This window comes from Cygnus olor, chromosome 6 (genome assembly GCF_009769625.2).
Source record: "Cygnus olor isolate bCygOlo1 chromosome 6, bCygOlo1.pri.v2, whole genome shotgun sequence".
Lineage (NCBI taxonomy): Eukaryota > Metazoa > Chordata > Aves > Anseriformes > Anatidae > Cygnus > Cygnus olor.
Genome location: NC_049174.1, coordinates 10,157,214 through 10,171,596, shown reverse-complemented (window position 1 = coordinate 10,171,596; position 14,383 = coordinate 10,157,214). Strand labels below are relative to the sequence as shown.

The following is a 14,383-nucleotide window of genomic DNA, read 5'->3' as shown; positions in this document are numbered from 1 at the left end:
ATGCATACAGTCCAAGCACAAGACCTTCCTTCCCCTCCTAAGCATACCAGCAAGGCCAGCCGCATTATTTGCCTTCCTACTAGCAGACAGTTAGTAAGACAACTCCATTTTACACAGGGCATCTCTGGTGAAGGGTGAATTTCTGATCCCTCTGGGCACTACATAATGGAAGGCCGTGGGACCAGGGCTCAGACCCTCTCAGCAACAACAAAAAAGCTATATTATAGTTAATATTTTGTAATATCAGGCTTTAAGAGTTCATCCTGCAGCTTGCTTCATGGATTGTACACGAGCTAATGAACAACAAAGAGAGGATTCTGCCACTGAGATACCGGAACTGTGCATAAAAGAAATTATGCTATTTGTTTTGAAGAAAGGGATGTACCCTATGCAGGGAAGGATTTATATTTCTCAAGTAGACACTTGTGGTGGTTTTACTCGGGTGGGACATCTCAATCCTAGTCACTTCCATCCACATGAAGAAGCACTCCTTACACAGGATTTCTGGCACTTGCTGGATGACTAGGCACTATGTTGATTGAGTTGGCCTTCCATGGTATCAAACCTGTACCTCAGGTTGTGTGTCTTGACTTGGAGCAACTTACCTGCCCCAGAATGCAAAATTTCAGAAAACCCTTCCTCCTGGGCAGGTACCCAGCGGCTCCCAGACTGATTGTTGTACCAGCTCATGGTGTTGGCTCCACGGCTGTCAGTAAGCTGGAACCAAGTGCAGCCGACACAGTTCAGGTCTGGGAAGCCTGCAAGGACCCACCTCAGGACCTGCAAAGCCAGAAGAAGGTTCCTCTGCAATTCACATAGTCAGTAGCTAATCCAAGCACGTAATATTTGCTCCAGTAGAATTCTATCAGCAAACCTCTGGCTATTTATAAAGCAGTAGAATCAATAGGCTTTACAGTAGTATCCTGCTCTGTCTGTTAAGGATGTGCATACTAAATGGCATACTGAGCCAGAGTTCAGCTATTCAGGGGGATCAGGCACAACATTTTGAGCTGCAGGCTGGATATTCTTGACAGCAAGCACAACAGGGAAACTTACTTTTAAACAGTAACAGCTAGGGAAGCTTTCAAAGTTTAGGACCTGAGGTCCTTTGTGTAGTTTTAGCATTCTGAAGGTGACCTGAAATTTGGACAAGTCCAAAGCATTTCAGGATGAAGCTAACTCCACATGGAAAACAGGACTTTACTATGTCCTTTACCTGATTTAGATCTAATGAGTATGATTTTGGCACCCTAAGTTCAACTAAAGGTTGCCTCCTTGCTAGAAGTTTAGTACTAATGAACCTCCCTATCTGTAATAACTGCTAAGTACTCTCCAGGAGTTCAAATTATTATTGTATCACATTTCAATTAATTACACTTTTTCCCAAATTCCTTTGTAGCAAGTTGATGGCAAGTTACTCTGGAATGAAAAATCTTGCCCAGCTTAGCAAAAGCAATGCAAAGCTTCATTCTATCCTGCGATAACAGTTCTGTAATGGGTACACAGGAAAGAGATTTTCCAGTTCACTATGTACTTAGCAGCAAGAAACTGATGAGCGGGGTCCCATGGTACCATTGTGATATTGAATGTAAGTCTCGCCGCTGTAAGGAGTTTGTTCAAAGCGTAAAATCACAGAGGACATGGTTTGTTTGTTTGTTTTTTAATTTATTATTTTTTTTAAATGTTAATGTTATGATGCATGGCTGGTGAAGGACTTTTGAACTGCAATTAATTACTGCAGAAGGAATAGCCTGACTTTAGCAACTGGGAACATTTCCAGGACTCCACCATTAAGCCCAGTTAACGAACAGAACTAGGTCAGACAAACCTGGTCAAACCATAAGCAAAATGTGACAGTGGAAATATGCCAAGAGCCCCTCCTTGTCTCTAGAGAAATAGTCCACGGGATCTTATTACATCTTTGTGAGAAAGCTACGGCTGCTGAGAGGAGGGCATATAAGGCGACGCACACAAGCAGTGAGCACCAGCCCCTTCTCAGGGAATTCTGCCCAGGATCTCTGCACAGACAGCACCACACTGCAGTGCAGGCAGGCCACAGGAGCCCTGTGTCTGCTAAGAAAGGTCATTTTGAGTTATGCTGACGTCAAATGCACACAGGAATAAACGCCGTCAATAGAACTGCTGCCGTCGGTACAAGCAGCAGGGCTCTCCTCCACATGTTGTTGCTGGGAGTCCAGAGCCATCCTGCGAGCCCAAGCACCAAAGTGGGCAACCCTGCTGGCCCATCACGTTCTCCCATGGAATTTGGAGTTGCCTCTACCCCTCGGCCAGGAAGCCTTTTGCACAGCTACAGCTGAGTGCCTGCTGCTCCCTTCTCAAGTGACAGTCTGCTGCCCGCTGCTTTTTTGATATTAGCATTGAGAAGCAGGACAAGATCCAAGCGGCACACACAAGTATCTAAGTCATGTAGGGAAGTACCATGACCCCCCTGACTACCATCTTCAGCTTTGTTTTCATGCTCTTTCACACCCCTTCACTGTTTAATGATGGCTTGCCCTCTTCCCCAAAACAAGAAAGAAAGTTTTGCTTTCCTAGCAGACAAATGTGGAGATAGCTGTGCTCTGCAGCTGCATGTCTCAAGTTACTATTTAAAATATGCAATCTGTCACCTGGGTTCCACATTAGGGGATGCTGAGTTAGCTGTTTTCGCAGCATCATGCTCTGTGGGATAAGTTGCACGCGATCTTCGCCGACAAGTGAGCACGTGGTTCTGATTTCTCTCTTGCCTTCAGACCAAAGAGAACATTTGTGGCAGCACAAAGCCTGTGAAAACTCCTGTGCTACCTTCTTCTTCTGGAAAGGGACAAGGAAGTGCCAGTGTAGATCATGACCTCAGTCACACCAGGAATATCCATACAGCTCTTTAGACCTTCAGAAGTGGAGCGCTCTTGGTGTCTCACCAACGTATCTTGCTGTGACAGTCCTGGATCATCATCTTCCTTGATGGTCACCTACAGGTCCTTGTAGCATAGCGTCCAGGTGACAGTTTTGCCAGACTTAGTTGTTTTGACGCTCTGTATCATTTTCTCATCCTGTTTCTCATTCCTTATCACACGATATTAGAGCATTATCCATGCAATATGCAAAATTAAGGTCATTGTTCTAGCAGATTAATTTGAACTAATCTAGAGTGACCTCTCCTATGTTTTTTCTGCATGAAATCAGGAGCACGTTTGAAAGTTCAAAGGTGAGTCTACAGGTTTCCCTAATACTTAAAGCCCTGCCAGCATATACCACAGCTGAAGTGAGATCTGAGCTTAACATGGAATTATGTGGTGGATCAAATATTGATTCTCTGTCAACAAATGTGACAACAGGAACAAGCTCAGAGTCACTTTCAGTGTAATCGTATTTAGCCATGATAAGGCTCAATAAAGTGCTGAGAGCTCAACGCAGTCCTGAGTATTCTGGAACTGGGATATGAGGCTGTCACTGAACCCAGGCTGGTATAAAATTCAAGATATTAATCTGACTCAAGGGTACCAATATCACCAGGCACATAACCTACAATCAAACAAGTATTTTACTGTGTATTGTTCAAGTCTTTGCTGAAATGAAGCTGTCTAAGCTTTGGATAGCATGCACAGAACTTAACGCTTAAAACCATTGTTCTTTCATCATCTGAAGAAGCCATTTATTTTCACTGTGAACATTTCAAGTCCTTGCTTTAAGACTAAAACACAGGCCTTTATCAGCCTGAGCAAAGCTGCAGCACAGCTCCAGACCTGAATAATGTCTTTGGTTTCATGCAGATGATAGTTCCATAAATCTGTAAATACTGCAGATGTTTTTACAGAGAAACTTAGATTAATAAGAATCACAGCATCATGGAATCAAAGTATCATGGAATCACAGGATCCCAGACCGGCTGAGGTGGAGAGGGACCCCTGGGCCCACCTGCCCCGGCCCCGCTCCAGCAGGGACACCCTGAGCAGGGTGCCCAGCCCCAAGCCCCGGCACCTCCTGAAGCTCCCCAAGGAGGAGACCCCACAGGCTCAAAGGGATATTCTTAGTTCATTGCTCTGCAGCAGAATGCTAGCATGTCGTTCGCTTCTAAGCAGAAGACATTTAAAGGAGGATTACTTGACATTGCAAGGAATTTGATCCATGCCCCCTCCTTCAGAAATGCAGGTTGTTTTTGCCATCCTATCTTTTTTTTTTTTTTTTAGCAGATTTAGTATAAAATAGCATTTTCCCAGTTATGACAGGAACACTGAGGAACGAGCTAGTGCTTCGAAAAATGCTTGTTGTTGCTACCCCATAATTAGTATTGTTTGAACTAGATGGCATTTATCCTAGAATAGATTTCACACTCTATGAATGAGGTTAATTCATTAGTTACATTTGTTTCAAAGCCTCTTGAGCAATCTAATCACTCTGTAATAGTAACTGACTAACCCAAATCTTTACCCTGTAAAATAACGTCGTTTATTACCAGAGGAAGAATAACCTATTTAAGTTCTATACTGACATTTCACTGCAGAATATGACAAAAATTATTCAGGAACACCTGATGTTTCCATATTTGCTTTCCATATAGGTTTGATTTCCTTTTTTATGGCAATGTCAGTATCAGTAGGCACAAAGATGCATCTCTAACACTCTATCACCTGTTTTTTTCCAGACATGCCCTGCATATTAAGCACAATACTGCTCATACCAAACATGAACAGCTAGGGTATAAGACCATGTACAAGCCACAAAGCTGGCCAAGTGAACTGAAATGTTGCTTACAAGTATCAGCTAGGATTCTCTTATAATCATCCCCCCTCGGATGACCCAGGAGTACTTATATTCTCCATTCTGTCACCTAATCCCCTTTCTGCTAGGTCTGCAAATGAGCCTCTGTGTCTATTTATCTGTGATGTTTGAGTGTACTTACACCAAATCCTGTCACAGATCAGGACAGGATGCTTCATCTCTTTTCAATCAACATTTCAGCTCCTGGTTTAGGAGCTGAAACTCAGAGCTAGTCCTGTCTAGTTCCCATTTCATCAGTCAGGAAAGCATGGTCCATCATGCAACAAAACAGCAGAGGAAGGTAAGGGTTCATGCTCAAAGGAAATTCCACGAGAGTTCCTCATTTCCAAGATCTGTACATAAACATCAGCTGCATGGATTGTGAACCCCATTTGTAACTTCTCGGTGGAGGTTTTCTACAATCACACTTTCATTAAGGTCTAACTGCTTCTTGCTTTTTCCTGGCATGCTTGGGCTCAGCTCCAAAAGCAAAATTTAATTGTCCACATGCTTTAAGTCTGAGTTTACTAATTGCATATCCTCAAAATTCTTTCCCACACTTTCTGTAGAGTTAGGCCACTGGGAATAGCATGAAGTGCATAAACAGAGTCATCTGATAGGAGCTCGAGCTGTTTGAGATGTTGATTCAATGCTGCTTTCCACTTGCTGAATACGTTCAAGGAATAACAGTACTGAAATCATAATGAAACCATGTAATTTAGCTTTCTGTAGTCACGGCAATGAGTGGATTTGTCAGATAGGGAGGAGGAGTAGGAGGCTGGCGCAGATGGCACTTTGTTACATACCTAACCACAAAGCCAACTCTGTGGGAGCGTGGTGTGATGGGAAGCTCATCCTTGGAGAGCTTTTACCTTCAGAAAGGAAAACCGGGCTGAGCTCCGGTGCCAGCACGGAATGCTAACCTTTCCTGGGACCACTCTGTACGCTTCACTTAAAGCCCATCAACCCTTCTATAGTTGTAAAAAAAAAAAAATCTAAAAAAAAATGATCTAGGTTTCATGACCTCCCCAGATTCAGAGATGAGCACCAATTTCAGCAGTCATATCACCTTTGACAAACACAGGCCAAGAAAAGCTGCAAAGTGCCCCAGCTAGCCATGTCCCAGACCAAAGTAAAACTAGATTTGTTAACGCTCACAGCGGTGCTGCCAAAGTCATCCTCTTTCCCAATTCACATTAAAGGATGATGGAACACTTCTGATGCCAGACTCCCTAAAGCCGAGTTTAATAGCTGAGAGATGTATCCAGCATTGCTCTGTGCATCACAAGCAGCATTTAAGGATAATCTCTACTACAAGCACAGGAAAATATTACTTATTGTTACAGCCTTCTCATGTGAGAAATCTGAGTAGGCTGCAGTAGTAGCTTATATTTTGCTTTAATTTTACACGGCTTGCATACAAGCTGTAGCAGCAAAAAAATCAGGAGAGCAAAAGCCTCATAGAAGGCCTATGGATCATAGCATTAGAGAAGTATTATTAACATAGGGTTTTCATGCTCCAACTATTTGCATGTAGTAGTTGCATTCATTTGCAGTTGACACTACTCTGGCTGGGAATTGTTTCCTGCATCTTAGCCTCCCATGAATTTTAGACCTGGCAGAATACAAGGCATAAGGCCGCAGTGGAAATAGTCAGCCTCACATGCAGCGGAGGCTCCTGCTTAACTCCCTGCTCTACTCTTGACTTAGGCATTTTCCAGAAGGACCAAGTAATGTGAGGTACTTCTTCTGCTCCAGATCAGGATGGAGGGAAGAAAATGACAGCGTTAGAGCTTACATTTACTAGCTTTCTACATACCATTAACTTATTCAAACAGTCTAAGATAAATGAAAGCCAAAATCCTCTTATGCTTCACAAGTTATCCTCATTAATACCATGTTTAGTTCCCACTAGTTAAAGCAGTCACTATATTTCTCTTAAAATTTTTGCTGTCTACTCAAGAGTTTCCTACTAGGATTAGAAGTTTAAAACAAGAAAGCTAATAAAAAATACCAATCCCTATTGAGAAAGAAGATGGAAGAGAACACAGTCATCTATGAACATTATTTGTCCTCTCCCCCTCAACTATTTGAAAGAGCAGAAGACAACTCACACAGTAGTCAGCAATCAATACTGAGAAAGCTTTAGTCCTTCAGCTTGAATTAAAGACTTCCCCATTTGAGAATCAGAATGGGAAAATTGGCAGTAAGTGGTTCTCTGTGGAAAAATAAGTGTTCTTTAGTAACCACTGGTTGCTGCTTCCTCACCCGCCCCAGGAAGCGGGGACAAGGGAAAGCCACCACAGGGATGCCCTGGCTGCACTGTGCCATTTATCCCCTGGTGACATGGGGATATCACTGAGGCTATCCCACACTGCTGGCACCCTGGGGATGTAGCGACAAGCCACAGTGTCGCAGTCTCCCTCTCCCCTACCAGGTCCCTACTGTGTTCCCATCTGCAGATAACATACTTGGAAGTCTTCCTGGTAGAATTCATAGGCACAGACCCAGACAAGTAGACTGGGTTTCAGAGGTCCCTCCTCTCCACCCCCATCCCTGTCCCCTTCACTGGTTGCTGGTGGAAAGGCAGTTCATTTCATACACATGTGAGGGTGAAGGCTATTTTCTGTTAATTAGGCAATGTCAGTTCTCCAAGTAATATATTCAGTAGTACCCCAAAACTCCATCTCACTTCTCAGCTTCAGTTTTCACCTCTGTTGTGTAGTTTTGTTTGTTTGTTTTTGTATGTGTGAGCCATCACATTGAGGAGGTTAATGCCCAAGTGCTACTGGGACTATTTGCAAATGAGATGCTAGTTAGTACGTGTATGGTACAAATTGGTAGCAACTGCTTACCTCAGGCATAATAGCTGATATATTACGTGGCAGAATTCACTGAGAGGCAATTGACAGAAGCAGCACCACAGCCATTATCTGAAGGATCTTCATCATCCACTTACATTCCCAGATGGTTTAAAAGAGAAAAGAAAACAAAGCAGTTTGACTTTTTTTTTAATGTAGCTCAATGAACTTGATATATATGTTAAATTTTCAAAATCTTTGCCTCCTCTGTCCTTAAGACCTAACATTACCAAATAACCAACAGTCAAGACAAGGATTACACAAGAAGATATTTTTAAAACCACAGAAAATCTAGTTACAAGTATCATAGCAAAACAACTGCACTGAGAAAAGAGCTTAACAGCTCTGCGAGGCCAGAGCTGTATGCCCAAATAATGACAAACTGTTTAAGCATTTTGGCAAAAATAAGTAAGTTACTGAAATTATTCTATTCACTGCTGTGTTGTATGTCAGTAGAACTAGTGGATACAGTTTTCCTGAGACTATCCCTTACCAAGGTGTCCTCATGCTAAAATGTTTCTTCTGTTAAAGTTTGCTCCACATTTTACAGTTTTGGAGCTTAAATCCACAAAACAATGATCCTAAATATGAATTTATTGAGGTGAATTCCCAGCTGTGTGTATAGCTAGTTTGAAAATAATTTGTTTTACTTCATAATACTTGTTTTACCTCATAATACTTCTTTGTGCTAGTGACAGCAATGTTTCATTGCAACATCATTTTTTACTTCTTTAACAGGGAGTGTAGTGATAGGACAAGGGGCAATAGTTTTAAACGGAAAGAGCAGAGGTTCAGATTAGATTTATGGAAGAAATTCTTCCCTCAGAGGGCGGTGAGGCCCTGTCCCAGGCTGCCCCAAGGAGCTGTGGGTGCCCCATCCCTGGCAGTGCCCAAGGCCAGGCTGGATGGGGCCTGCTCTGGTTGAGGGGTCCCTGCCCATGGCAGGGGTGGCACTGGGTGGGCTTTGAGGTCCCTGCCAACCCAAACTGTTCTGTGATTTGTAATTTACCTGAAGTAGATCAGATATTTATTACAGAATCCCAGAATGGATGAGGTTGGATGGGATCTCTCAAGATCATCTAGTCCAACCCCTCCCTGCCGAGCAGGATCACCAGAGCACATTGCACAGGATGGCATCCAGGCAGGTTTTGAATATCTCCAGAGAAGAAGACTCCACAACCTCTGTGGGCAACCTGTCCCAGTGCTCTGTCACCCTCGCAGCAAAGAAGTGAGCAGTCACTACTGCTCTAGGTGTTCCTGCGTGAGAATAGTGGCATTTTTAACATTCCTCTTTCTTTTATTGGGACCACGATCAAGTTTTCAGGGCAATTCTACACACTTTATCATATGTACAATCATAGAATAGAATCATAGAATCATTAAGGCTGGAAAAGCCCTCCAAGATCATCTGGTCCAACCATCCCCTACCACCAGTATCACCCACCAAACCACGTCCCCAGGCACCACGTCCAACCTCTCCTTGAACACCCCCAGGGACGGTGACGCCACCACCTCCCTGGGCAACCCGTCCCAATGCCTGACTGCTCTTTCTGAGAAGAAATGTCTCCTCATTTCCAACCTGAACCTCCCCTGGTGCAACTTGAGGCCATTCCCTGCGGTCCTATCACTGGTTACCTATGAGAAGAGGCCGACCCCCAGCTCCCCACACCATCCTTTCACCATGAATTGCAGTTACAACTTCTTAAACGCTCAAGTCAGCGCCTTGTTAGCACCGAGCCAATTACTGCATTTATCATTAATTTGACGGGGGCAAACTTAACGACGTGATCCCGCAGACTACATTTCCCGGCGCGCCCCGCAGCGGGCACGGCTGTGTGACGCAGGGGAGGGGGGCACGGCCTGCGTGTGCGTGAAGGAGGCAGAGGAGAAAGACGGGGGGTGGAGGGGGGCAGCCCGGTCCCGGGGCGCGCGCGGAGCCGTTAGGACCGTTACGGCCGTTGGGACCGTTGGTGCGCGAGGGGGTGAGCGCGGCGCTGAGGGGAGAGGAGAGGAGAGGAGAGGGGGGGGCCGGCCGCAGGCTGCCGGCGGGACCGGCCGCCGCCACGGAGGTGAGGGAGCGGGGCCGGCGGCCGGTCCGCAGCTGGCAGGGGGCCGCCGTCTCGCCCTGCCCCGCCGCCATGCAGTGAGGGCGGCCCCGGCGCTGCCCCCCCGGCCCGGTCCCTCTGTGGCGAGGCGCTGCCGGGGAGCGGGGGGGGCCCGGCGGGGCGGGGAGGGGACGGGGACGACGAGGAGGAGGAGGAGGAGGAGGAGGAGGGGAGCGGCCGCACCATGAACTACCAGCAGCAGCTGGCCAACTCGGCAGCCATCCGGGCCGAGATCCAGCGCTTCGAGTCGGTGCACCCCAACATCTACTCCATTTACGAGCTGCTGGAGCGCCTGGAGGAGCCCGTGCTGCAGAGCCAGATCCGCGAGCATGTCATCGCCATCGAAGGTGAGCCTCTGCCCCCCGCCGGCTGCCCCGGGGTTCCCCCAGACCCCGTGAGGGGCTGGGTTTTGGGGGGCCCGGCTGGAAAGGGGGGCTCGGTGCCGCTCCGAGAAATTGCTTTGCTGCCCGCTTGCTGCTGGCGTGCAGGCAGAGCAGCATCCTGCGAGCACCGGGGTAAGGTGAGGAGGACGATGCCTGCCTTCGGAAGAGCTTGAGAGAAGGAGATATTTGGTGTTCCGTACGGCTCCGATCGAGACACTGAATGTACGGGTTCCGTTTCAGTGTTTCATTGAGTAAAGCTGTACAACCGGATCACAGAGCAGTAGTCCATGCGATAGTGTAAAAAAACAAAAAACAAACCCACGGGTTCGATAGCAAGATGGAGATAAGTCTTCTAAGCATAGATTTGTACTTATCTGTCCTCAAAGCAGCGCTACAGATGCACATCCTAAGCAGTACAAGAGTGCAAAACAAGAAAAAATCGCGGTGGGAACTCTGTAGATATTTTTCTTAGCTACCACTGGAGTTAAAAAGAGCAAACAGTATTGGCTAAGAAAGTGTCTTTTAAAAAGAGATCTTTGAGTTATTTTGCGTAGTCGTTTAAAGCATTGTGTTGTGTGCTTTTGCCATTGAAGTAGTCTGCCGCTGTTTTGGAAGGGATTCGAGTGAGCAGAGTATGATGTATAGCATCTGAAATAGAGAGCTGGTTACAGCTATCAGGTTTTGATGGCCTCTTTCCTCCTTAAAGCATATGTCATAAAGAAAGTAGCTGGGATTGTGACTTCAAAAGCTAACTGATTCATCTCACTGGAGCCGTGCAGCTTGAACAAACAGGCAACGTGGTATTAAACAGGGGTACCATCAACATTTTAGGGGGAGGGGGCAATAATCCTTGTTAGCGTCCTGCATAGCAAGCTGGGGAGCCTGGCAGCGCCTGTCACGTATTGAAGAAGGCAGTTTGATGAACAGACTTGACTGGGGACTGAGTATGCAGTAGAGGTTTCTGCGTGTTGCCTATTGTACTTGTCACTTGTTGAGATGATGATGAGTGGTTGTCAGCTTCTGCGACCCTCCTGGGAGTCCTTCCATTTGCTCTCCGCTTTCACGGAAGAGATGGAAACTTAATATATGTTGTGGGAAGGGGGCACAGGCACCACTGTTCCTTTCGCAGTACTGCTGGTGTTTGGATTTCTGTGGGATAGATGATGTCCTTCAGGGGAAAAAAAAAGATATATATTTAGTGGTAATTAATGCATGTTTACGTGGTTCTAAATGTCATGTTTCTTGATGCTTAGTGATGCAGCCAAGCTTGTGCAGAAGTGGGAGGAGGATGTGAAGTGTTCTCTGTAGTTATCTTTGTAGTATGTGACTCGTGTTTGTCTTGTCAAGTATTAATGGCTTGTTACCTAACTGTAGCTCCGTTCCGTTGTCACTCACAAAGGCTCTAAAAACAAAACAGCAGCCTGCAAATGTCTTTCAAAAGCAAAACTGATGAGTAAAATTTTCGGAGACAGTTTGCTGTCTAACTTGCGTTGGACACTGAGTCATGCAACCAGCACATCTGATTCATGGGAAAGATTTATCTAGAAAAAGTGCCTATTTTAGGTCATTTTTCATTTGGAGGGCTCTTGGAGTAACCCTGAATTTTACATATATGCAATTTTTAGTAACAACAGCAAAAAGAAAAAAGGCGAAAAAGATTCACCTCACTCCTGGATTACAACTGCACCAGGTTGTGTATTTTGGTAAACCTCCTTTGACTATTTTTCTTTGAAATTAGCTCTTAGCTTTACATGGTAACTTCTTATTGCGTGTTTGGAGAACTTGGAGGGTCTCATCTGTTTTGCTGCTGTTGCAGTCTCGGAAGTCCTTACTGAGCTGCAGAGTTGAGTGTTGTCATGATAACTCCCTAACTCACATGAAGCCTTTTGAGTTCAAGGTATTCAGCTTTTTTAGTGATAGTGAGGAATTGTGGTGTTGGCACGTGGCTGAGATGAGAAAATATTAAGTAACTTTGTGCTGAAATAGTTTTTTCCAGTGGAAAAAGAAACCGTACCCTTTAAAGAAAAGAATGTAGTCTTGTTAGTTCAGGCTGCTTTAAACCGTAACTCCAACCAGCATGTGCGCCTTGATCAGCTCCAATAATTCTTACTTGCTCAAGAGAGGTTTTATGGATCTGGAGAAGAACACACTTGGAATCTAAAGCAGTTTGAGACTTAATTCAGCAAAGTACACTATTACTTATTCTCAGAATTTCTTTTTTGTTATTGATGTCACTGGCTTACTCAGTCTACTATTTAAAAAAAATTATTGGCAGCGTAAACTCCTTTCTAGGCTTTGAGCTCTGTTAGAGGAGTGTCTGGGCACACTTGCTGGATCAATGACTGTTGCAATAATGTGAAATGAAGCTGGTCTTCTAGCAGCAACGATTCTTCATATTCAAGGATGGGAGTTGTATCTAATCCTAAGAGAGCAACTGCTGACTGCTAATTGTGTCCTGAATTGATGCTTTGATTTGATTTGATTTTTTCAGAGATTGCTTTCCTTGAGTTGTCCTCGGTTTGGTGTGATAATTGCTAAAACATTTGTGTGATATTGGTTCGTTAGTTTTTCCACACAGGATAAAAGTGCTAAGAGCTGGTTACTTTCAGGTTCTTGCATTTCACAGTTGCAGAATTAAATTTGAAAAATGAACAGAAGTATGGTTTTTGTTATGAAATTCATGATAAGTAACCAGGCAACTTTAGATGCTGTCACTTTGGCTGTTACCTGTTCTGCGGCTCATGAGCTGAGTTCTACGAGTAGAGGCATCAGTACTTGATCAGCATTCAACGGTTCTTGTATCAAGTATGTAGAGTACTTATGAACAGAGAGAAGGAAACATGAGTAGACTTCAGCAGTCTTTAAACTGCTGGAAACACCTTAGATTTTCAAGACAGGATGCTCTCAAGGTGTGAGTGTAGTTATGTAAGGGTAGGTAACAGCTAGATGTGTCAGTTCCCTTTTCTCTTGTCCAGAATGAGGCTAGTGCTGTGTTGCTATAAAATTTGAAGAATGACGCAAAACCAAAGAAAGGGAGTGAAGCAATCAGAAAATTTTCTAATCCTTCATGAAATAACTTTAAAACAACTAAACAGTGTCAATGTCGTCTTCTTGGCTGATAGTCCATAAAAATTCTTTTGCTAATGTACTTGTTATTAACAGGCACTAATGCAGCAGGCGCTGAGCATTCAAAATAGTTTGCTATCCTTTTACGCAGTGGCAAGCCTGTCAAAACACTCTGCTTCAACATGGGGTTTGAGCAGATTTTTCTAACTACGGGGAAGACAAGAAGTATCTTGAATCCTCTGCTGATAAAACAAAGCCTAATGACCACGCTTAAGATACTGGCTTCAGTGTGCCCTGACAGTGATTTGAAGATCTCTGTGGTCTGTGGTTTTTTTTTGAGGGTTTTTGGAGGTTGTTGCTTTGAATCTTACAGATGCTATACCAAATGGTGCTCAGCTATGAAGAGCTGTGTGCCAGAGCATCTTCTTGTGATTTCTATTTTAATCTTTCTGTTAAAGAAGAAGGAAAAAAGAAGGGATTTCAAAATTGTTTTGTGAATGCTAGTTTGGGTTTTGAAATTATGATTATTAACTATTTCCCTTCAGTCTTGGGACTTCAGAAGTCATCTCAGTCTTAGAGAAGAGGTGAGATCTGTATACTTGGAAATAACATGTTCAGGGCAGTGCAGAGATCCTGGTGCATTGGGGAGTGGGTGCTGGAACATGGTGGAAGGTATAAATAAGCTGTGCTTTATTTTTTCTTCAGTCATTTTTAAATATAGTATTTTTTGATAATAAAGAAACTTACGGTTGAGTGAAAGCTCTTGAAGTGCAGGTTAGGGGCACCTGTCATTGCTGTGGGTCTCAAGCTGTGTTTTGTTCCCTGCCATGGCCCTTCTTTCCTTGGAGCCCTCTGCTTCGTGACTCCTTAAGTGCTGGTACTGGGGGGCGCCGTCTCACAGAAGTTACGTTTGCTTCTGGGGTTGAGATAACAATAGTATTTTAACACATCTTGAGACTGAGCAATGAGACAAATTGGGTGAATGTACTGTTAAAAAAAAAAAGAGTTCTGCTGTGGGATGTGAGTCTACAGACAGAAATGACAAGGATGCCAGCGATCAGCCTGTTTTGTCTCCCTGTTCTGGAAGGGAGGCTGTAGTGAGGAGGTGTGGGTCTCTTGGTGACAACGGATAGGATGTGAGCAAGAAGTCTCAGGTTGTGCCAGGGGAGGTTTAGATTGGATGTGGGGAAGGATTTTGTCACGGGCA

General features: G+C 44.6%; 2 protein-coding genes across 10 annotated transcripts in view; one reads left to right on the top strand and one right to left on the bottom strand.

Annotated features, from left to right (window-relative positions):
* Positions 1–9,627, bottom strand: part of TRPM8 (transient receptor potential cation channel subfamily M member 8) — a 140,487-nt gene extending 130,860 nt beyond the window's left edge. For all 4 annotated transcript variants that reach the window (XM_040560970.1, XM_040560971.1, XM_040560965.1 and 1 more), the window contains exons 1-2: positions 9,258–9,627; positions 7,617–7,715 (exon numbers count right to left, since the gene is read on the bottom strand). In XM_040560970.1, the coding sequence (XP_040416904.1) occupies positions 7,617–7,625 (9 nt within the window). In that variant the 5' untranslated portion in view covers positions 7,626–7,715; positions 9,258–9,627. The remainder of the gene's footprint in view (positions 1–7,616; positions 7,716–9,257) is intronic.
* Positions 9,628–9,742: 115 nt separating this feature from the next.
* AGAP1 (ArfGAP with GTPase domain, ankyrin repeat and PH domain 1) overlaps positions 9,743–14,383 on the top strand; it is a 372,200-nt gene continuing 367,559 nt past the window's right edge. For all 6 annotated transcript variants that reach the window (XM_040560959.1, XM_040560960.1, XM_040560957.1 and 3 more), the window contains exon 1: positions 9,743–10,074. In XM_040560959.1, the coding sequence (XP_040416893.1) occupies positions 9,912–10,074 (163 nt within the window). In that variant the 5' untranslated portion in view covers positions 9,743–9,911. The remainder of the gene's footprint in view (positions 10,075–14,383) is intronic.